The 20410-nt window shown below is 35.1% G+C and overlaps 4 protein-coding genes across 10 annotated transcripts; 2 read left to right on the top strand and 2 right to left on the bottom strand.

The window, feature by feature from the left end:
* Positions 1-139: 139 nt before the first annotated feature.
* LOC105225536 (protein HIRA homolog) lies at positions 140-4079 on the top strand. Its single transcript, XM_011204052.4, has 10 exons — positions 140-391; positions 479-744; positions 806-1600; positions 1660-2015; positions 2075-2230; positions 2292-2665; positions 2734-2879; positions 2946-3310; positions 3413-3629; positions 3695-4079. The coding sequence occupies exons 1-10, from the start codon at positions 355-357 to the stop codon at positions 3917-3919; spliced, it is 2937 nt and encodes a 978-aa protein (XP_011202354.2). The 5' UTR covers positions 140-354; the 3' UTR covers positions 3920-4079.
* On the bottom strand, positions 4080-6543 carry LOC105225535 (negative elongation factor B). The gene is made up of 5 exons (XM_029549882.2): positions 6358-6543; positions 5940-6130; positions 5791-5889; positions 4539-5738; positions 4080-4482 (listed from the first exon to the last, which is right to left on the bottom strand). The coding sequence occupies exons 2-5, from the start codon at positions 6060-6062 to the stop codon at positions 4135-4137; spliced, it is 1770 nt and encodes a 589-aa protein (XP_029405742.1). The 5' UTR covers positions 6063-6130; positions 6358-6543; the 3' UTR covers positions 4080-4134.
* A 158-nt stretch (positions 6544-6701) lies between these two features.
* Positions 6702-17467, top strand: LOC105225534 (mucin-4). Of its 6 annotated transcripts, none has more exons than XM_011204043.4 (5): positions 6702-7007; positions 12987-13350; positions 13440-15062; positions 15180-15410; positions 15473-17467. In XM_011204043.4, the coding sequence occupies exons 2-5, from the start codon at positions 13123-13125 to the stop codon at positions 16148-16150; spliced, it is 2760 nt and encodes a 919-aa protein (XP_011202345.2). In that variant the 5' UTR covers positions 6702-7007; positions 12987-13122; the 3' UTR covers positions 16151-17467. The 6 variants fall into 6 exon arrangements, with proteins under 6 accessions (XP_011202345.2, XP_011202351.2, XP_029405735.2 ...); XM_011204049.4 differs by lacking the exon at positions 6702-7007 and adding an exon at positions 7769-7906; XM_029549875.2 differs by lacking the exon at positions 6702-7007 and adding an exon at positions 10807-10830.
* Positions 17468-18474: 1007 nt separating this feature from the next.
* Positions 18475-20253, bottom strand: LOC105225533 (NAD-dependent protein deacetylase Sirt6). 2 transcript variants are annotated; one of them, XM_011204042.4, is made up of 5 exons: positions 20074-20253; positions 19888-20018; positions 19411-19833; positions 19218-19341; positions 18475-19159 (listed from the first exon to the last, which is right to left on the bottom strand). In XM_011204042.4, exons 1-5 carry the CDS (start codon positions 20137-20139, stop codon positions 18872-18874), a joined length of 1032 nt encoding a protein of 343 aa, XP_011202344.2. In that variant the 5' UTR covers positions 20140-20253; the 3' UTR covers positions 18475-18871. The 2 variants fall into 2 exon arrangements, with proteins under 2 accessions (XP_011202344.2, XP_029405743.2); XM_029549883.2 differs by having other exon boundaries at positions 20094-20233.
* Between the last annotated feature and the right edge of the window lie 157 nt (positions 20254-20410).

Genomic DNA, 20410 nt, shown 5'->3' with positions numbered 1-20410 from the left:
TAAATAATATGAAATTAGATTTTGGTCTTAACATTCATAGTATTTTTGATTATTGCAGACGAGCTTCTAAGTAATGAAAATTTTCCTGTTGGGTTGGTTGATGTGAAAACCTATTAGGGTTTCGCTTATATTTGACAATTTACAAATTGACTCGAGTTTATGAGTTCTCTGCCGGCAACAATCAAAAAAGCGCAAAAATAAAAACAATGTGTAGAACAAATAACACACGATAAGAAGTTAAAAATAAAAATTTTGTATCAGTAAAATTGGATAAATTTTGAGAAGTTGATTTGAATTGAATAGATTTTAACAAAAGTTTATATCTAAAATATATAAACATATTTATTTGGTTTAATGAAACTACTGAAACCAAGCTGGGTACATCATGACGGTAAGTACTTTTTTACCGCTATCACATGGCTTTTATTTCAATATCAATCTTCTTTCATTTTCTTTCTATGTGTAATATCCCTCAAAGATAAACCAATATTCTCCGTCGATGTACACCAGGAATGCCTCAAATTTGCCACTGGTGGCCAAGGACTGGATTCAGGGCGTGTCGTGATATGGAATTTACTGCCGGTATTATCAGAAAAGATTGAGCAGGATGAAAGCGTACCAAAGATGCTTTGCCAATTGGACAATCATTTGGCTTGCGTAAATTGCGTACGTTGGTCACCAAATGGGCAAATGCTAGCGTCTGGTTCAGATGACAAATTAGTTATGATTTGGAAAATGTCCAAGGTATTGTCAAATAAAATAGCTGCCATAATATATTTTATAAACACTCTGATTTTTTAAATAGGGACCCAGTGGAGTGTTTGGTAGTGGTGGTCTTCAAAAAAATGCGGAATCATGGAAATGTGCCGCAACTCTCCGCGCACATTCAGGCGATGTTCTAGACTTGGCCTGGTCACCTAATGAACGATGGTTAGCAAGTTGCAGTATTGACAACACCATTATAATCTGGGATGTACAGTCATTTCCCAATATGGTTACTACCTTACGTGGACATTCTGGTTTGGTGAAAGGCGTTGCTTGGGACCCACTAGGCAAATTTTTGGCATCACAAAGTGATGATCGCAGTGTTAAAATGTGGAAGACAAGTGATTGGAGTTGCAGTAGCACCATCACTGAGCCATTTAAAGGTTGCGGTGGTACGACTCACATACTACGACTATCTTGGTCCCCAGACGGTTTATATTTGGTGTCGGCACATGCTATGAACGGAGGTGGTCCCACAGCACGCATTATTGAACGCGAAGGATGGAAATGCGACAAGGATTTTGTAGGGCACAGAAAAGCCGTAACATGTGTTCGGTTTCATGATACGGTCTTAACACGACAAGCGTCCAACGCAGACCGAAAACTACAGTACTGTTGCATGGCGATGGGATCAAGAGATCGTTCGTTGTCAGTATGGATGACAGCTCTTAATCGCCCTTTGGTAGTTATACATGATTTATTTAGCGACAGTATTTTAGATCTTTCTTGGGGCCCAGCCAAGTGCATTCTCATGGCATGTAGCGGAGATGGAACAGTTGCTTGCTTACAATTTTCTGAAAGTGAATTGGGCACACCAGTCTCAGACGAAGAAAAGGTTAGTATGGTTAAAACTGTTTAGTAAATCATGCACATATAAATACAATACATTTCCAGAATTCATTGTTCCAAAAAACATATGGCAAAAGCGTAACTATTGAGAATGGATCCACAGGTACAGCAGACATACTCATTGAAAATCCAGAACTTCTCAGGGATGCGCACGAAAAGCCTAAAGCTCCTACACTGCCTACAGCAAACCCCACCAGCAATACTCCTATCACATCTCAACCAACAGTGCCAATTGGAGCTTCAAACGGACTTAATGATTCAATGGCTCCTGCTTTGTGTGTAAGCGGAGGCGAAGAAGCAACCACTAACTTTAATGCACTTAGAAAACAAACAGAAACACGAACTGCAGACGGCAAACGTCGTATTACCCCAGTTTTTGTAGCACTTAGTCAAGATGTCTCGTAAGTAGAAACTAAAAACACTTTTATTCGTAACTTATCTGTCTGCATTAAATTGTTAGTGAATCAAAAAGCGAACACGACACTCCTTCGCAATCATCAAAATCTTGGAATTCGAACAATTCATTAACAACACCAGCAGAGGTAGCATCTAGCGAAATGAATCCATCTCAAATGGACGCGTTTGCGAAGCCTATGATAACCGAAGCGCAAGAAATGTATATTTTATGTTATGTATTGTATGATCAGAATTTCGCTATATAGAAGATTTTATTCCAGCTGTTTGGATGCGAGGCTTATTAAAACTACATTATCGGCTGCTAAATTGCAGCCACTGAAGGCCGAAAATAGTTCAGTAAAGACTTTTCCGCTCATTGTTACTACAAAACCATCTGCAAACTCGAATACTGGTACATCAACTGTAACTTCTAATCCATTACTCACAGGCGTTAAGCCATATCAAGCCTCCACAACTGGTCCCAAATTGGTTATAAATCTAAACACAAAATGTGAATTTCAAAAAACTGCCTTAGACCACAGAGTTCATGTTCACAATGGCTACCTAAGTGCTGGCAGTGGCCTACTAGCCAAAGTTACTGGTTACAATATAGTCAGACCAACACAAATAGAGAAACTTTGGGAAATTTTAGTAGGTACGTATAATTAACGCTCATACAATAGTTGATAATTTTTAACTTTATTGTTATTTTCAACGGAAAAGGTTCGCCAATTGTCAATTTGAATTTCTGCCATAAATACGCTATGTTATGCAGTTTGGATGGGACATTACGCTTAGTTGGTATGGACACAGGTAAAGCAAAACTTCCTGTCATAAGTTTAAGCACAGCGGCAGTGCAGTGTGCCTTTGTAAGTAAAATTTTAGTAAATATTTTTATAACAAATTAAGGAACTCTATTATTCTATCGATTATAGTGTCCCAGCAGTCGCTTAGTTGGTGTTGTGACAGATTGTGGCATTTTGAGAATTTGGCACATTGAGGAACGACGAATTTTTTTAGCAGTGACTTGCCATGAAATCGGAGGAAAACTCGGTACCGTTGTACAATTTGTAATCACGGAGGACGGAGTGCCAATGATTTTATTTTCCAATGGCAATGCTTATTCTTATTCCGAGCAGTTGCAATCGTGGCTTGTACTTAGCACTAAGGATCCTATAATCCGACATGGACTACAAACAACAATCCCTAAGGATTTTCAGAAAAATTACTTTTCGTATCCACTTATCTCGACTCAAGCTGCAACCAACACATTTGCTACCAAGAGCACATCCGTGGACATGTAAGATATAAAACAGTGTAAATTGTTATACAGTATAAGAGATGCTTTACAATTTTACTCAAAGTGACGTGTATTTATAAATTTTGATAACTCATCTTGTAGGAATATAAATGACTGGCAATCTAGTGCGAAAATAAGCTTCATAGAAAACCAGATTATGCTATCGGAAGCCATCAACTCCTCTCACGAGTTGATATTCTGGTACAATATGTACGCGTATCAGCTGGCAATAAGTGGAACGGAGCAAAATTTACGATTACTACTTGATGATTTGCTGGGTCCGTCGCCCCTAAACGTTACACACGAACACAATATATTGGTAATACAAAAATATTACAAATATTGATAACTTATAATGTCTTAATACATGTTTTATTATAAAAGTCTGTGCCAAAGCACCAACTGCTGGCAAATGTACTGGATGTACTTAAAACGCACATAAAGTGGCAACGCTTATACATGGAATACAATGAGCTGTTCCAGTTTTGTTCCAAGGCGAGAACTGTTGTCGCTAGTATGGATACCGATGCCGTTATGGCAATACCACAAATAAATGCAGAGACGGAATCATGTGCTTCGAAGCCAGAGGAGAATAGTGCTTCGATATAGGCTCTAAGATGCCACTGTTATTAAAAGTTTAATGCAAGAAAAACTAACGACTGCCCAAAAGTTAAATAGTATTTAAATTGCTTTTTTCAACAGGCATGTGGACGTTTTTTATTGTATATATATAAAAATATAATTTATAAAAATAGAAACAAAAATTAAATATTTTGTGTGGTAACTTTATTTAAAAAATGTATATCATAAAAATTATCTAAAATCTACTGCATATAAGCCGGTCCTGGAGTGGGTACACTCTTTAAGGGCGAGTCGAAATCCACCTCTTGCTGCTCTGGAATTGGACCTTCATGAATGGTTGTACCAATTCGTTCTTGTAGTGTTTCATACAATTTGTGAACTGTTTCGTTATGGCCTGTTGTAGGCTGTATAGCTTTCATGAGGGTAGCCAATCTTCCTGCAGGTAATTTATTGTGCACATACCACAAAAGTTTTAACATATGTCGTGTAACATTATCACGAGTCAATCCAACGAAAAGAAACTCATCAAAAAGTGTTGTGCAGAAATCTTCAGCAGAAAATTCTTCAGCCATTGGAATTAGTAAAGCGATCTAAAAAATACAAGATTTTAAAGTATAAGCGATTCTTGTGCATTGTCACTACTTACAAGTGAATGTAAAAAGGGATCCTCGTATGCTCGATCGTCCTTACATGCCGATAATATGGCTAATGCTCGTAAAACGCCAACTCGGTCTTTTACTCGTGCCGTATGCAAGGTATAGTACATAGCCAATATACTGGCTACGGAGCTTTCTTGTATATATGCTTCAACTGCATCTGGCGCGGGGCCTGAATGTTCAATTGTACAAAGTGCTGATTCACGCTCATCTGGAGGTAGTTTCGAGTGCAAACTGCGACATTGATCATCTACCATGAGAGACATTAGCGCCGGCAGAAACTTTGTTACAACCTGGCAGTCGAGCTTTGGTTCCTTAAAATCTTGCGAGTCGATCATTACCCATGCACTCAATCCCAAAGCAAGCATACGCAATAGTAAAATGAGAATGGTATTATCTCGGGGTAGTCCTTCGTTGTTGATTAAATGCTGTAAAATTTTTATTGCTGATGTTGCCAGAAAATTTATAGCGTATGGATCGCATAAAGTCATGGACAAATCACCTAAAACCTGCTCTTGACCACGTTTTATGTTATCTAGGAAACCTTGCAGCTCACGTGATCTTTTTATGTCCACATTTTTCTCCCGAATGCAGGCATCCAAACACCAAGTAAATTTATGACAGGGATCTACTGATATAATTTCTTGCACCTCTAAGTCATGCAGTGCCATCAGTAATTCAGCACGAAGAGTACAATAGTGAACGTTACGGGTACGCAAAAATAGTGTTCGTAAAAACTGCAATACCATGTCGTACAGTTTGACACTTTGCCCAATCATATTCGCCAACTTTTGCACTACTTCTCCCTGTCGACGAACCTTAGGCGAGGGATGAAAGAATAGATTGTTCAAATTGGTGTGATCAAATAATACATGCTCCTTTTCACGAATATATTGTGACAGAAGTGGCGAAACTTCATCACCAAACAGTGATTGGTTATCACGCCAAATTTGCCGTTTTACTTCTGTATCCGTATCCGAATAAAGTTCGCGATCCCGCACCAGTATTCGCAAATACTTGTCATCAATATGTTGGGTATTACGTAAAATTGCCATTACTACAGGCCGGAGCGCCTTAACTCGCACAACGGGAAAACTTTTAATCAACAATTCTCTCAATTTTTTATCACGTTCACGTGGATCCTTTTGTCCCAATTCATTAATATGAGCAATTAGTTTTTCTCGCAGCTCCTACGAATAGAATTATTTGCTATCACTCCAGCAATGTCTTGTTACTACTCACCTCCATTAGGGATGTGTGGAAGTCCAAACGGCGAACACCATGTAAGTCAAGCAATGGCAGCATTGGACGCAAAGACGGCAATAGTACACCATTTTCCAGCTATTTACAAAAAATGTATTTCGAGTGCTGTCGAATTTTATTACACATACCTGAAAGCTTTCAATCGCCTTCAAGGGATCGGTACATGATGTGAGGGCTTCTCTTAAATATGCTTGACCTGGAATATTCACTTCTTCTAGTCCAGTGCCAGCAAACTTCGGTGGTACTGCCATTTTAATTTGTAATAGTTTTCAATAAACTTCTGTCATATACAATTAATTATTTATTAGCACTCCAAACGCTAAAAATCACAATATATGAAACTAAGAATAAGTAGTTGCCAGATATTTCAATAAGACTGGAAATTTTAAGTGTGTTTTAATCTGCTTTCAATTTAGCAACAAAGTCATGAGTTTATAGGACAATTTAATAAAAGTTAATAATAATTTTATTTTAAGTTACTTAATTATAGCGTTAAATTTCATTGATAGGTGTCATTAAAATTCTATTTCGTTCAAAACAAGTTACCTATAAATACATAAGTAGACCATAACGAAAAGAAATGAAAACAAAAACCAATAACAAGAAATAACAATGCTAGCGAAATGAATTGTTCGCTATTCTAACAGAGAACGTATATTATACGTATACGTACGTATATTATTAATCATTTTATACGTTCTCTGATTCTCGGGTACGCGAAAAGAGAATCCCAACAAATGTAGAGACGAAGTAAAAAACGTATGCGATAAAGTAGTAGCAAAGGAAAGCGATAACAAAAGAAACAAGTAGAGATTGCGGTAGATAGGCAGCAGCTGATAAACAAGAAATAAAAGAATCCAACCAAATGTAGAAACAAACCAAAAGTGAGACGAAAGTCAACAGAAAAGTGAACATGCATTGAGCAGAGTATATACTCTGTATTGAGTGCGCAGACCATTTTAAAAATTCATTCCGCAGTGAATTCCATCAGAAACGGCAGTAATTCCGTGTTGGTCGCGTATAAGTGTAATTTGTATATCTAAATTTTCAATTTTGATGACACAAAGTAGATGTCACAAATTTTATTGTAAAGTGTTCTAAATGAACTGATCTTGAAATACTCAATATTTAATCAGTTGTAATAATATTTATATAAAATAAAAGTTTCGAAACCAAAAATTGATTTCGTGTTACAGGTGAGATTTATATTTTGTGGTTGATGGTCAAATTATGTGTTGAAATTCTTTTATTATTGCACTGACATTAGTTTTTGGTGTAATTTAAGTTATTATTTTCGGCAATTCCGGGGTACATTTAAAGCTAAATCCCAAGTGTCTCGTCATTTTACTGGATGTACCATAGCGTTGCTTTTATTTATAAATGCGAGTTAATGCAGAAGTTATTTGTACTCTTCAGATATTTTAATATTATCTAAAATTTAAAAAATTACCGAATATGTACATACACCTAGTTTTTACGAAAAAATGCATCCAAATATTTTTTTTTATTATATACACCCGCCCTACTGAGCACCCTTATAAATATACATAAATACACTAATGTGTGTATAACAGAGCTTGCCTACGAGTCTCCTACGTACGTACAGGTGGGTGTGCAGAGAACGTAAGAATACGTTGCCTTGTTTATTCGTAAATACATACATATGTATATACATAAATGCGTGGCTTAAAAATTTCTAAGTCTCTATACAAAACCTTAACAAAATGCAATTTGTAAGTTTTGCAAATATTATGCATTACAGCCGGTTTAGTTTTCTTTCAGAGATGCTTAGTTCTTGTACATAGCAAACAATTTAGCTGCGTTATCCACACTTTCAATGTGATTTTCAATCTTACGTTTCCACTCGCTCTTCATAGTCACTTGTTATTTAATACATATTTAGTAGTATTGGCGTCAGCACTAGTTGGATACAGAGAGCCCCGTGTTATATGCTTCTCATTGACAGACTCGTTTGTTGGGTTGTTATGTACATACCTACCCACGTTTGCCTGTTGAAAATTGTGATCAACTGAATTTGAGTTTAATTTTTTGATGTGCATGTGTCAGACTACGCGTAATCTGCTAGTCAATATGGGTATGTTTTAACGAACTTGTGTGACAATGTGCGTTTAGAGATACATACATATGTTGATATTTGCATATTTCTTTGACGTGCTCATAAAAGCGGTTGTTAAAGTTAACTAAGTGCATAATCGTTATATTAAGACCGCTGAGAAGTAGCTTTTACTTTTTTATTACAAATTTGCTTTCAATAGTTATACATGCGCATTGTGCAAACAAAAGTAAACTACGTGTAACTCACCAACTAAATGGTGATTGTTGTAGGCCGGTTGTTAATATGCACCTGTGTATGTACGTTTGTCGCAAAACTGGAAAGTGCCAGGGCCGTTTGTTACTGGCAGTGTTGCCGTTATACTCGACACGATATTCGTGCGTAAAACAATGCGATATGAATACATCCACATTTCCTCCTGTTAAAATGACATTGTGAGTTGTTATAAGCGGTTCATTGACAAAAAGGTTTATTTTGTACCCATTAGTGGTGAATATTATTTCTTTTAATTTACATTTTAATTTTTGTTATACGTATTTGGTATATTAACAATATCACTTGGAATTTGGTATTTGATAAAAGTGCAAAATATAATTTTCAACTAATTGTTACAACGCGAATGTTGTGCATTGGCTTACATTATTAAGAAAGTTGGCAACACTATTGAAAGAAGAGTAGAAAGTAAAACAATACTTTGGCCTAAAAACGAAAACATCGGGTTAACTAACAATCGCAACTGCTAATATTGCAAACACAGTTGAATGTTTAAATTCACTCTAGTTGTCAGGTCAAATGCAAAAGGGAATAACTTTAAAGTTCCCCTTGACATATTAATTAGTATTTTGCGTTTTCCGTTATTTCATTTAACTGACAGATATGTGTGCATAAATGACCAGAATTTCATATCAAATACCATACAAATTGACACCTCAACGGGCAAACGATGTTTACATGTATTTGTGTAGTGGCAAAGCTTAGTGTTTGTTCCGCCTTGGGTTGTGCGCAATAGTTGGTCGGTCGTGAATCGTCGCAAGTACAGTTTTTGCATGCAGCTGTAGAGAATGAACACGAGCCAAACAAAACAAAGTGAAGAAATGAATAGGTGCAAACCAAAAATCCGTGCCAATTACATTTGATATGGTAGATACAGTAGAAAAACATACGAATGGGATTGAAGGGAGACACTTTAATAAATGTCCATACTAAGAGAATTATCGCCAAAAGCCACAATAGAAGAATTGACAAAAACAAATGCGAAAACCGATAAAAAACGAAGAGAAAACAAAATGTCAATGAGCGCGCATGAAAACAGAGTGGAGCGTGGCTGCGAGAATATAAATATTACATGTATAGTTGTGAAGTAAATATTTTGCAGGCAAATAGATATGTACATATGTATATATTTAGAGGATAGAATATAAACAGAAATAGTAATCGACTTTCAATAGCTTCTTTCCAAGATAGCCGGGTCTGCTCTTGTAGTGATTGCAATTGCCAATGGTGAAAACCTTGCGAAAATAATTTTAAGGAATTCTGCATAGGTGACAGTCCTTGATCTGATATACATACATACATATGTAAATCCGGGCTCTGTCATGTTAGATATACCGGACTGTTGTGGGTTTGGTTGTAGTTTCAGACCTTAAGGGTACAACTCTACTACCATTGCGGATGAAAATAGTATACCTATGTATGTACTTAAAACATTGAAATTAAAATGTTTTACTCTTATTGGAATGTAATACACATACACACATATGTATGTATGTATAAATACTTGAAATAAGTAGAAGGCCACTTATGCACAAAAATATATTATGGGGGATACTGTTGATTATGGTTTTGAGCATTTGCTCCTAAAAGGTGTCATAATGGCAGCTACCTTCTTAGTTCAGATGCAAATAAATAAACGCCAGTGTGAAAATTTAATTGAAGGCTGTTGATTGGTATATTCATGTACATATATAAAAAACAGGTAATCATGCGGATATGTATGCATGGATGCGAGAATAATAAATGCTTGCAAAAGAGAAACCGATTAACTTGTTTTGACTTCATGTCATCTAAGCCCGACAAATATACATACACATGTGCTCGTTTTTGCGCCATTTTTCTGATTCGTTTGTATACACACAATCTCTCCAATAATAACATACATATATGTATATACATAAATGTCAGGGAATGAAAGATTGCATGTACACAAATAGTGATACAAAATATGCGGATGGTTGTAGGAAGTGTATAAGATATGTGCGGATGTGTATGTGCGTATATGCCTACAAATGTATGTATTTGAAGAAACTATGACATTGGAGAAGTGAAAACCACCCAAAGGCCAAAAGTTGTCTATATACGTTTACGTTTTCCATTGAAGTGAGTGAGTGCAAAGCTAAAGTCGAGTCTGCGTTGTTAATGCTTAATAGAGAGAATTCTCGTACGGCTACGGCATTATAATCACGTACACTTATTGGTCGTGAATATTTCAATGAGAATCGATATTGCTTCTTTGCTCGGCAGTACATCATTTCATTGTTCCGTTTTTTGTTATGTTTCCATTTTCGTTTCTTTATCTTCTCTGCCGAGGAAGAGAAAGAACGACCTAAACTCTCCCTGAACAGCTGCTTATCAGTTTCATTTCTTGTTATTTCATTCTCTGGTGTAAGCACAAAATAAAACTTGTTAAAAGCGAATGCGAAAAAGTTGAAAAGAAACGGTAATGTTTCGTGCTTTTTCACACGATTCTGACATTTTTTACTGTCTCCGTAAATTCGTATACGATACATAAAATTGAGTTGGTCGCGTATTTTCCTCAGTTTCCTTTGATATATACATATGCCAACTCAACTTCACACAAGCGACAACAAAGTACCAATTACATATGTATTTAATTAAATCTGTTCATAATTTAAACAAGTATGTCTTTTTATAGTAAATAAACCACTGTAAGTTGTTCGCTTTTGTGATAAATTTGCCTTCATTTCAGTTTTTACTCTTATAAATATATAGCATATACGTAAATATATAGTGAGTTCATTGGAGTATTTTGTTGTTTCCGGATATTCGTATACATCTACCTGGCCGTCGCATAGCAGTGGCTGTGGTGTGAGCAGAGAACTTAAAAGTATATATAAGTTCTCTGGTGCGAGTGCGCGCGTTTCTTCTATTCTTTTTACGCGTTTCATATTCACACATTCCGCTTTGTGCGACTTTTCGAATTTTTGTGTATTTCATTTTCTTGGGTCCGCAACTGCCGCAACAGTCTGAAACGGCGGTAGTAAAGTGGAGAGTTATTGGACGGACAACAGTGTAGAAGCAGAAGTGAACTTGCGTATAGATGCAAATATACGAGTAGTTTCTGAAATTCAGTTTTTCTTAGTAGCTGTGGTGTTCGGATGTGAATTTCTTGTTCGTTTTAAAATAGTTACTATTACTTTTTGCTTGAAGTGATAATTATAAAAATACTATAAATAGTATACAATTTCTCAAAAATAATTAATTTGAATAATATGGTACGTAGTTTGTGTGTGCAGTATTTTATGCATTTATGTGGAAATTAGGGAAAATCCAATTTTAGTCATGGCTATTCATAATTGTGTGTTAATAACTATTTTAGAAGCCGTTAAATAAAAGAATAGGTATATATTGTGGAAAAAGTTTGGTACCTGTCGCGATATTTTCATTTTGAAGTGTATATATATTTTAAATATGCATAGATATGTATATATTTTACACATATGTAGATACTTGAATTTTTTTGCGGTGAAATTCATATTACATCAATTTGTTCATACGCTAACCCTGTTGGGTTCTCATTTTTTCTGCTGCAGATATTCGTGAGTTTATATACATACATACTTAAGTATGCATTCTCATGAACGTATGTACAGAAAACCAGCTTTTCGTTTTTCAACCATGGTTACTTGCCAATCTTGTGTTGCACCGTTTTTCACTTCTTGCATTACCACCTTTTCATGCATTGTGTATGCATTGGGGCTAATTTTAAATATCTTAACTTGAGAACTGACGATTACAGCAAGAGACAAGTGATCCAAGAGAAAAGTTGGACAAAATACTCAATTTAATGACATCCACGGTATGTATGCATAGCAAAGCGAAAAGACAAGATAATATAACACTGTCAGTGCTCAACTACCATTTAATCTAACATAGTGCACGCATGTATGTGAATGTTAATTTTCTTGTGAACTATTTCAAGAATAGAAATATGTATATATGTACATATTTGAATGTATATAAACATTGCAAAAATGCTAAATTTAAAATTATTAAATTGTCAACGAAGCCTGGTAGTTTTATGTGCTACTTGTTGTCGATATAAGTCGGTAGAATTCTAGCAATAGAAATAGGTATATAAATTATTAGAATTCCCGACGACAATTGTGAAAAATACTGATGTGATTTTGTGATCAAAATGTTGGTATATAGCTGGATTAGTATCTTTTAACAATTTGCATTGTGTGTTTTAAAAGAACAAAAGAGACAAATAGCTCAACAGTTTGGTAAAGAGAGCTGAAAAGAAAATAAATGAATGAAGGAGAGAGAGATAAAAGCTTGATTGCGTCAACGCTTTTGCAAACTGTGCTGTCAAGTTTTTACACCTTGACGACAAACGGCAAATCAAAACAAAGTTGCGATTTCGTATTCAAATTTAAAAGCGAATGACAACTAATTGATACCTTTTTTTTTGTATTTTTTACAATTAGTGTGGAGCTTTTTCATGTCAGTAACCTGTTAGAAAAATGTACATTTTCTTTCGTTTGCTAAACACAGGTTTATTTTGTTTACATTTTTTTTTACATTTTCTGCATTATGAACTAACAATAAGTCAAGAATTATCTTCGTTACTATTTTCACAGCGTTTTGATAATATTAATTTTGTGAAGTTTGCATTAAATCAAATTGTAAAAAGTTTATTATTGAAAGCACGGGTAGCAAAACATCCCTAAAAAGTTATTAAGAAATTTCTCTAATTAATAGAGAGTTGAAAAATATATTCTGAACTAGAATACCACCATTTTTTTTGTATTTCAAATATAAAACAATGCTAATATGTGTATATGTATATTAAATTTTTCAGTTAAGAAATTTTGCGAAAAGATGTAACTCAATGATATCGAAAACATCGTAAAATCAACTTGTAAATCATATCGGGTTTCCGGAGGTTAAAATAAGAAAGTCCAATAAAATTGAAGAAAGACAAAGTATATAATAAAATGTTCTCGTTTCACAAACCACGAGTTTATCGCTCGGCTGAAGGATGTTGCATTTGTCGTGCAAAGTCGAGTAGTTCACGTTTTACTGATTCACGTAAATACGAACAGGACTCAATGAAATGTTTCAACTTGAAATATCCTCGTCATGGAGAAATTTGCAATGCATGTGTTTTGCTGGTGAAACGTTTTAAACGGCTTCCAGGGGGCAGCACCCGACATTGGGGACATGTAAGTTTAATATCTATAACTAAAAATTACTTATTTGTTTTCTGATTAATCAGTAAATGTAATTGTTTATCTAAAATTAATTATTATAGGTGGTTGACGCTCGTGCGGGACCCGGAACGAAATCCATTTCAAAACACAAAAAAAGTCGAGACGATAGGGAAACTACAGCGCATAGTGCTTCAAGTAATAATACAAATTCTCGACGAGCATCCAATTCAAAGTCACTCATTCCCGAAAAATTTTCCAAAATATTTAAAAAAAGTAAAAAAAGCAAATTAGGCGCCGGCGCCTGCTCCGAAAGGAAAGCTGATGAATGTAGACGATCTGTCTCTGAGTTAAAAACATGGAAGGACCAACATTTGTTTTCTGCAACTCTTGATTCAATGGATAGCGACTATGAAGATATCGGCGAAGGCGGAGATGTTTACGATTCGAAACGAGGAAATGTAAACGTAAATAATTCAACAGTGCAATTTCAAACACAAACGCGTGCATCTGCAAACCGTGCCTCCCGAAGGGCCACCAATATTAGTAATGTTTCCAATAATAACTGCAAGAGTCCCCTAAAAACAGGAAGCAAACGACGTAAATGTATGCCTCCTATTCGAAATCGGTCCACATTAAAACTTGTCAATGATAAAACACAATTCTTTGATGAGACGGAATGGCAAGAACGTAAGACTTGCTGTGGCATGATGTATGTGTGTCCATCGTTAGCTGGAACAATACTACTCGATATAGAAAAATTTGAAGTCTGCACAGAACATAAACGCTCGCAAATTTTGCATACTGAGACCAAGTCGTCGACCAATGAGGAGCTGTCATCTACTTTGCAAAAGACAATCATTGCTACAATGCCAGCCGTAGTTCAATTATCTGCGCCATCGGTGGCTAGCGTTTGTCCACCTCCATTGCCCAATCCAGTGAATGCAATGAAAACCAATCATACACCAGTATTGAAGAAGCATCATTTGTTCTTCAAACGACAGTCGGAAAGTTTTCCTCAAGTGGATCTCGCTGTTAATAATAATATTATAAATTCCTCAAATAAGACTGAATCTCTGGCAGTATCAACAAACACTCCCGTTATAATTAAAAGCAGCACAAACATTGCAAATCACAGTGGCTCAACACCGCATTCATCAGCAATATCGATTGGAAGCAACTCAAATATTGTCGTTTCCACACCATTATCGCTTGCAATAAATACCACAAATGTATCTGCCATATCGAGCATTTCTCCTTCCAATGCAACATCTGCGAGTGCGCAAATGCCACGACATTCAACTGCCAAGGTTACTACAATTTCACCACCCTTACCAACAACAAATATAATAGGGAGCAATAGGCTTTTACATAAAATAAAGGCGGGAAAAATTTTCAAACATTCTTTGGAAAAAATTGGTGTCACGTCCACAGCCGCGCCAGTCTCATCAGCGACTGTGGAGCGTATTAAGGCTGGCGATTTCCAAGATATAAAACCAGTAATGCGAAACGTGACAAAATCATATGTGGTCTCAAAACCAATAACGGGCGGGTCCAATCAGCAGAGTACGCAATACTATCCCGTCGGTTCATCACCAACATCCACATGCTCCAACTCTTCGGCTGCTTCTTCCTCATTATCCTCGACTGCACCAAAGTTTAGTGACAATTCCTCAGATTCTGGATTCGACGAAAATCTGCAGGATAGAAAATCCGCAAGTCCTCTGGTAAGTTCCATTTCGAATATTATAATAAATTTTTCATTAAGTCATATATGTACATACATATGTATATATTGTTACGGATAAGAGTTGTCGCAATTATTATTAAAAATATGTTTTTAGCAGGAGGATACAGAGAAAAAACTGGCAGCTCGTGCAGCAATAGGCAATGTGCATACGATGTTTTTGGCAAGTGGTGTCCAGATACATGGTCAACCTCAAAATTTAATGCTTACTGGTAATGAGGTAGCTGCCAAATTATTGCAGAATCGCAAACAACATTTGGCTATGATGGCAAATTCCAGTGCTGGGGCTATGCAGCAACATTTTCAACAACAACAATCAGCAACTAATGTATGTATAAATTATTTGGTAGAGGGAAAAATCAAATAACTCAAAATTAATATTTATTTAAGGTCTCGCGTATTGGTTCGGCTACACCATCCTTAAAAATCTCTCCAGTCACCCCCGCTACTATATCTACCATATCAGTAGGAAATTCGGTTGCTAACAATTCTCACAGCAAGGCAACATCAGCGACAATAACTACATCTCGTGCAATCTACAATAACAATACCATACAACATGAAAACGGTGTGACAACAATCGTGCCGGCATCCTCGTTAGCTGCATCCACACAAACCGCAGCTATGAATGCACTAGCTCCTAGTACCGTAACAATAACACCTGCACCAACGCATCAATTAGGAAATACAGCATCTAGTACGTCGTTGGGTTTAACAAAAAAACTGACAACAAGTGGGGTTGGTGTGAATTTAATAGCAACCGGTGGCAGCAATCAAAGCAATATTCTACACACAGTAACGAACGCTGCTTCACATTTGATCAATCATGGCAATAGCACACTGTTGCACCAACAAGCACACCATCTACAACAGCAGCAACCACTTCAACATCACAGCACGGCGAGCAATTTGAATCAGAAGATTATTCTACTGAAGACATCTGGCCCAACGAAGTACAATAATTTGGCGAATATCAGCAGCAGTAGTCTTAATAGCGTCAAGCTGCCAAACGGCACAACACCAATAGCCGCATCGCCCGTGAACACCGCCGGAGTTTGCAAGAATTGACAAAGCGGCAGTCGACAGAAATTCACGCGCTAGTGCTTTACTCAGTTCCCACTTCCTCATTTATAAACAATTGGTATGGGATAGAAATATTGAGTTGCAATGATTGCTTTTATATATCTTGCGTCCTATTTGTGTTCTTTGAACGCGTAACTTTACTGTTTAATTGCTTCGTCACGTTGGTGCTGAGCAATTTCAAGTTGCCATTTGCGTAGCACATAGAAAATACTCGTAAAAAAAAAACTATTTTTAAAGGGATTTAAACCCCCTAAATAATTGGAGAAATAATCTGGTTCCAAATTTGATTTTTATAATTGCAGCGATAACTTCACCAGCATTGAGAGGTTATATATTTTTAAATTTTTATTTTATGCACATATTGCCATTTCAAACCATGCTTAGTTTTATTCATACCGATTTTTATTTACTTAATTATAAATACACAATTTCATTACAAAATGCGCACACCCATACAGGTGCACGCCTTTACACTTAAAGAGTTTATAAACATATGAAATATATTAAGTGAAGTTTACGGTGATCATATTTAAAAAAGATTAAATACGCCTTCGGCGCTGTTTATTGTATTTTGTAAATTTTTACTCTTTTTTTTTTTTGTATATATTAAATATACAAAGTAGTATATAATGTGTGAGCTATTTTAAAGAATTTCTAATTAATTTAAATTTTGTTGAAATTTTTGATTTATTTGTACATATATGTATGCAAGTAGTTTTTATTTATAAATGATATCTACTCGTAAAATTAACTTTTAAGTATCGAATAAAATTGGAGAAGCAACACCAAAAGTTCTTACCATAAAATCGTTTTACTGTTCTAAACGGGAAATTCTTTATATATATATATATACATATAAATAATATTTACTAAATTATTGAATAAGAAATCATTTAAATATAATAAACAAAAACACATACATATATGCTTAAAAAAATATGTAAAAATTGCATTTCATCAATTTCGGATAGATCAGTTATCCATAGCAGCAAATTAGTTAAATAGTATCTATAATAAACATAGCGGTAAAATTTGCAAAATACTTGGAAAGAAACTCAAATGCAAGGCAATGCAAATTCAATCAAACTCGAGCGTCCGAGTGTACACACAAGATAAATCTTAAAAAATACTATAATTCCATATTGTAGACGCGCTAGTATAGCGTTTCCGTAGCCTTTGGAGCACCCATAATTGGTATTTAATCAATAATTGTTGGACTATGATAGATAAGAAAACTAAGCGTAAAAATAAGCAATGATTTTCTAAATAAAGATAAATGAATAATAAAAATACTGAATGAAATAGTTGAATTATATATATCTTAAATTCGTACAAACGTATGTAGATCTTAGTTCAATTGCCAAAAAGAGAAAATTCATTTCTTTTTATTAGAAGTGAATATCCACGGTGCACACAAGCCGAATGCACTTACTTAAACCGGGAGAACATATTGGATTCATAAAATTGGAAATGTATAAACATATATACGGTGTTTGTGCATGGTATGCTTATGTATGTATGAACACATCATGCATATTTTTAAATGCCTTCTTTAATGTTGTTTTCAAGTTATGCTGTTTGTTTTGCGAACCTGAAACCATACAGAAAATAGAGTAAATTGTAGAGTGCTACTTGAAGATCGCGCAGTTCTAGCCATAGAAAATCTAATTCTAAAGTCTTCATGAATCAAATAAGGAGAATTTTAACGATAATCAAGAATAGATATCACAAGTATTCTTCTAAATATGTAACATGAACCTAAAGAAAAGTGGATATTTTATAAATTAATATGCTGCAAAGCTATATTATTATCGAATTGGAAATGCGAAATAACAAATACAAATATCCATACATATACATATGTATATCTATATATACAGACACATCCTGTATAACCAATAAAACACAATAAAGTAGCGGAATTCAATTTTTGTAGAGTTGTTAATCAAACAAGTAGTTGTTAAGCAATATTTTGATGTTTTAATCGACATTCGGACAATATGCAATTAAATAAAAAAGTTCGGGTACAACCAGCGATGGGAGTACAGAAAATAACGGTACTCAGTTGAGCTAAAAGAAGTTTAGATGCAGAGTAATTTCTCTCAGATGCGCATTTACCTTAACCTCCACACTTCTCACATACAACGGACCACCTGTATTGATGTTCTTGACATTATTTTTATACACTACAATTGATGTTCTTAATAATCGAATAAGGCGACTAACATTAAATCGCCTATTTTATTGCTATGAGATATTTTAATTTTCTCTATTAAGACTAAAATTGTGAATAAGAATTGCGCAAAAGATATTTTATAAATTTTTTATTGTATTTTAAGAGTAACATTTTATATTTGGCAATATGCCGATATTCATATTTGTAATAATACTATTTTTAAATGACATTTAATGTTTGTATGTATTATGATTTTTGTACACAAATTGAAGCGAGAAATTAAAATGAAAAATTGTATATTAAAACATCTACAAATGCGTATTTAATATCTTAACTGATTCCAGCGGAAAATATTCGCCAAAATAATGTTACAATGATTTTTGCTTACATTAACTGAATGTCTTAAGCACTATATTCGAATGCTTTAGCAGTTATTATTAAATGCGCTCAATATTATTGATGAGTATGTTGGGCTGTAAGTTTAGCATGGTTTCGACTTGAGGTTTTCTTATAATAGAAAAAGAGCATCATTAGTTTTCGTGCTTGCGCTTTTTATTTTTCATCACTTTTGTTATGGATTTGGGAAGGTCAGTATTCAGCTTCTGTTGCGTTTTGAAAGTTTTTAATTTTGCATTGTATTCTTTTTCCAACTCTTTGACTGTATGTGCCGGTATAGTCCACTCAGAGTTTTCGGCAGTTGGTGCTTTGGTGGGGTCTTCTGAAGCATTATAAGTGGGTATTTCGATGCCTAAACGTTTACATATTTTCTCCAAAACATCATCCACATAGGTAGATATTATCAGATCAGCCTTTTTGTCCTAAAATTAAATATTTAATTAAAGAAGAAAGCAGAATATGTTTTATATATATACACACGTGTTTAGTAGGTTGAAGGTTGCATATAATTACTTTGCCACCGTATTTCTTATTTTTCAGTGGCAAGTTCCCACTTGGTATGATTTGTAGTGTTGTGCCCAGTGCTATATTTACATCGGCTAGACTTGAATACGAATAACAAGATACGTATGTAGTTAGTATGTATTTTTTTGGCTTTTAACTAATCTCTTACGTGGAATGCATGAAAGCCATATCTAAGTCGCGCTCTGGAAGATCGGCCTCCCAGTCAAGAACATTATCCAAAAGCAAGCCACCACGACATGAACGTGTTTGACCAAATTCGCCTGATCGACACATCCCACCACATGGCTTCTGGCCCACTGTTTTCGCTGCAGTCGACCGTACAAACTGCCGCCTACATTTACTACATTGTTCTATAAACATATTGCCATGAAGTTCGGCTAAGTGCTGGCGTGAGAAACCCGACTTCAAATGAAGTCCATCGATATTTTGGCTAATCACAAATCTCACAAAACCCTGTTCGCACAATGATTTTAACGCCATATGTGTTTTTGTAGGAATGGCATCTTCGAACGATACATTTATTTTTGGTTTTTCACCCTTTTTTTCTAAAGTCCATACTCCTTTTGGCCCACTGCAAAAATGTGTTGAATTGAAAATGAAATAATACAATTTTTGGACATCTTACCGAAAATCGGGTATACCAGCACTAGTACTTATGCCTGCTCCTGTGTGCACCACTACGCGCCCTCTTGCCGCCAGAATCCAGTCCACTAATTCTTCACATTTTCTCTCCACCGATTCTGCACTATCGAATTCCTACTTTAATTAATGAGAATTATGAGAATGTATTTTTAATGCGTTTCAGAATTACCTCCGGTATACCCAAAATACCTTTATTACCATATGGTGACAGATTATCCGCATAATTGCAGCTCATGCTTTAATAATTACAAAATTAACAAGAGAAAAGCTCAAATGTAATAACATATAATAAAACAAATGTTTTTTTATTAACGAATATGCCTAAAAGGATATAAGCAAAATGTGAATTTATAGGGCTGCCAATTTTCTTATATTTAACAATATTTATTAGTAACCAAATGACGTTAGCAAAATAAAAATGGCAAACGAATGCGAAAGAGCGATGTAAACAAAAATTTTAAATCAGTAGGATAAATAGAAAATGGAAAAGCAAATACTTAAAAATA

This window comes from Bactrocera dorsalis, unplaced genomic scaffold (genome assembly GCF_023373825.1).
Source record: "Bactrocera dorsalis isolate Fly_Bdor unplaced genomic scaffold, ASM2337382v1 BdCtg015, whole genome shotgun sequence".
Taxonomy (NCBI): domain Eukaryota; kingdom Metazoa; phylum Arthropoda; class Insecta; order Diptera; family Tephritidae; genus Bactrocera; species Bactrocera dorsalis.
Note: the sequence above shows the minus strand (reverse complement) of the source record. Positions and strands in the feature narration are given on the sequence as shown.

Excerpts from the sequence above, each read along its gene's own strand:
- LOC105225535 (XM_029549882.2), bottom strand. The coding sequence starts at position 6,062 with ATGGCAGTACCACCGAAGTTTGCTGGCACTGGACTAGAAGAAGTGAAT. Across the intron at positions 5,739-5,790 it reads TCCACACATCCCTAATGGAG|GAGCTGCGAGAAAAACTAAT; the intron begins GTGAGTAGTAAC and ends TTCTATTCGTAG. Across the intron at positions 4,483-4,538 it reads ATCCCTTTTTACATTCACTT|ATCGCTTTACTAATTCCAAT; the intron begins GTAAGTAGTGAC and ends TGTATTTTTTAG.
- LOC105225533 (XM_011204042.4), bottom strand. The coding sequence starts at position 20,139 with ATGAGCTGCAATTATGCGGATAATCTGTCACCATATGGTAATAAAGGT. Across the intron at positions 20,019-20,073 it reads GTATTTTGGGTATACCGGAG|GAATTCGATAGTGCAGAATC; the intron begins GTAATTCTGAAA and ends TAATTAAAGTAG. Across the intron at positions 19,834-19,887 it reads GCTGGTATACCCGATTTTCG|TGGGCCAAAAGGAGTATGGA; the intron begins GTAAGATGTCCA and ends ACATTTTTGCAG.
- LOC105225536 (XM_011204052.4), top strand. The coding sequence starts at position 355 with ATGAAACTACTGAAACCAAGCTGGGTACATCATGACG. Across the intron at positions 2,666-2,733 it reads ACTTTGGGAAATTTTAGTAG|GTTCGCCAATTGTCAATTTG; the intron begins GTACGTATAATT and ends TCAACGGAAAAG. Across the intron at positions 3,311-3,412 it reads AAGAGCACATCCGTGGACAT|GAATATAAATGACTGGCAAT; the intron begins GTAAGATATAAA and ends CTCATCTTGTAG.
- LOC105225534 (XM_011204043.4), top strand. The coding sequence starts at position 13,123 with ATGTTCTCGTTTCACAAACCACGAGTTTATCGCTCGGCTGAAGGATGT. Across the intron at positions 13,351-13,439 it reads GCACCCGACATTGGGGACAT|GTGGTTGACGCTCGTGCGGG; the intron begins GTAAGTTTAATA and ends TAATTATTATAG. Across the intron at positions 15,063-15,179 it reads GAAAATCCGCAAGTCCTCTG|CAGGAGGATACAGAGAAAAA; the intron begins GTAAGTTCCATT and ends ATATGTTTTTAG.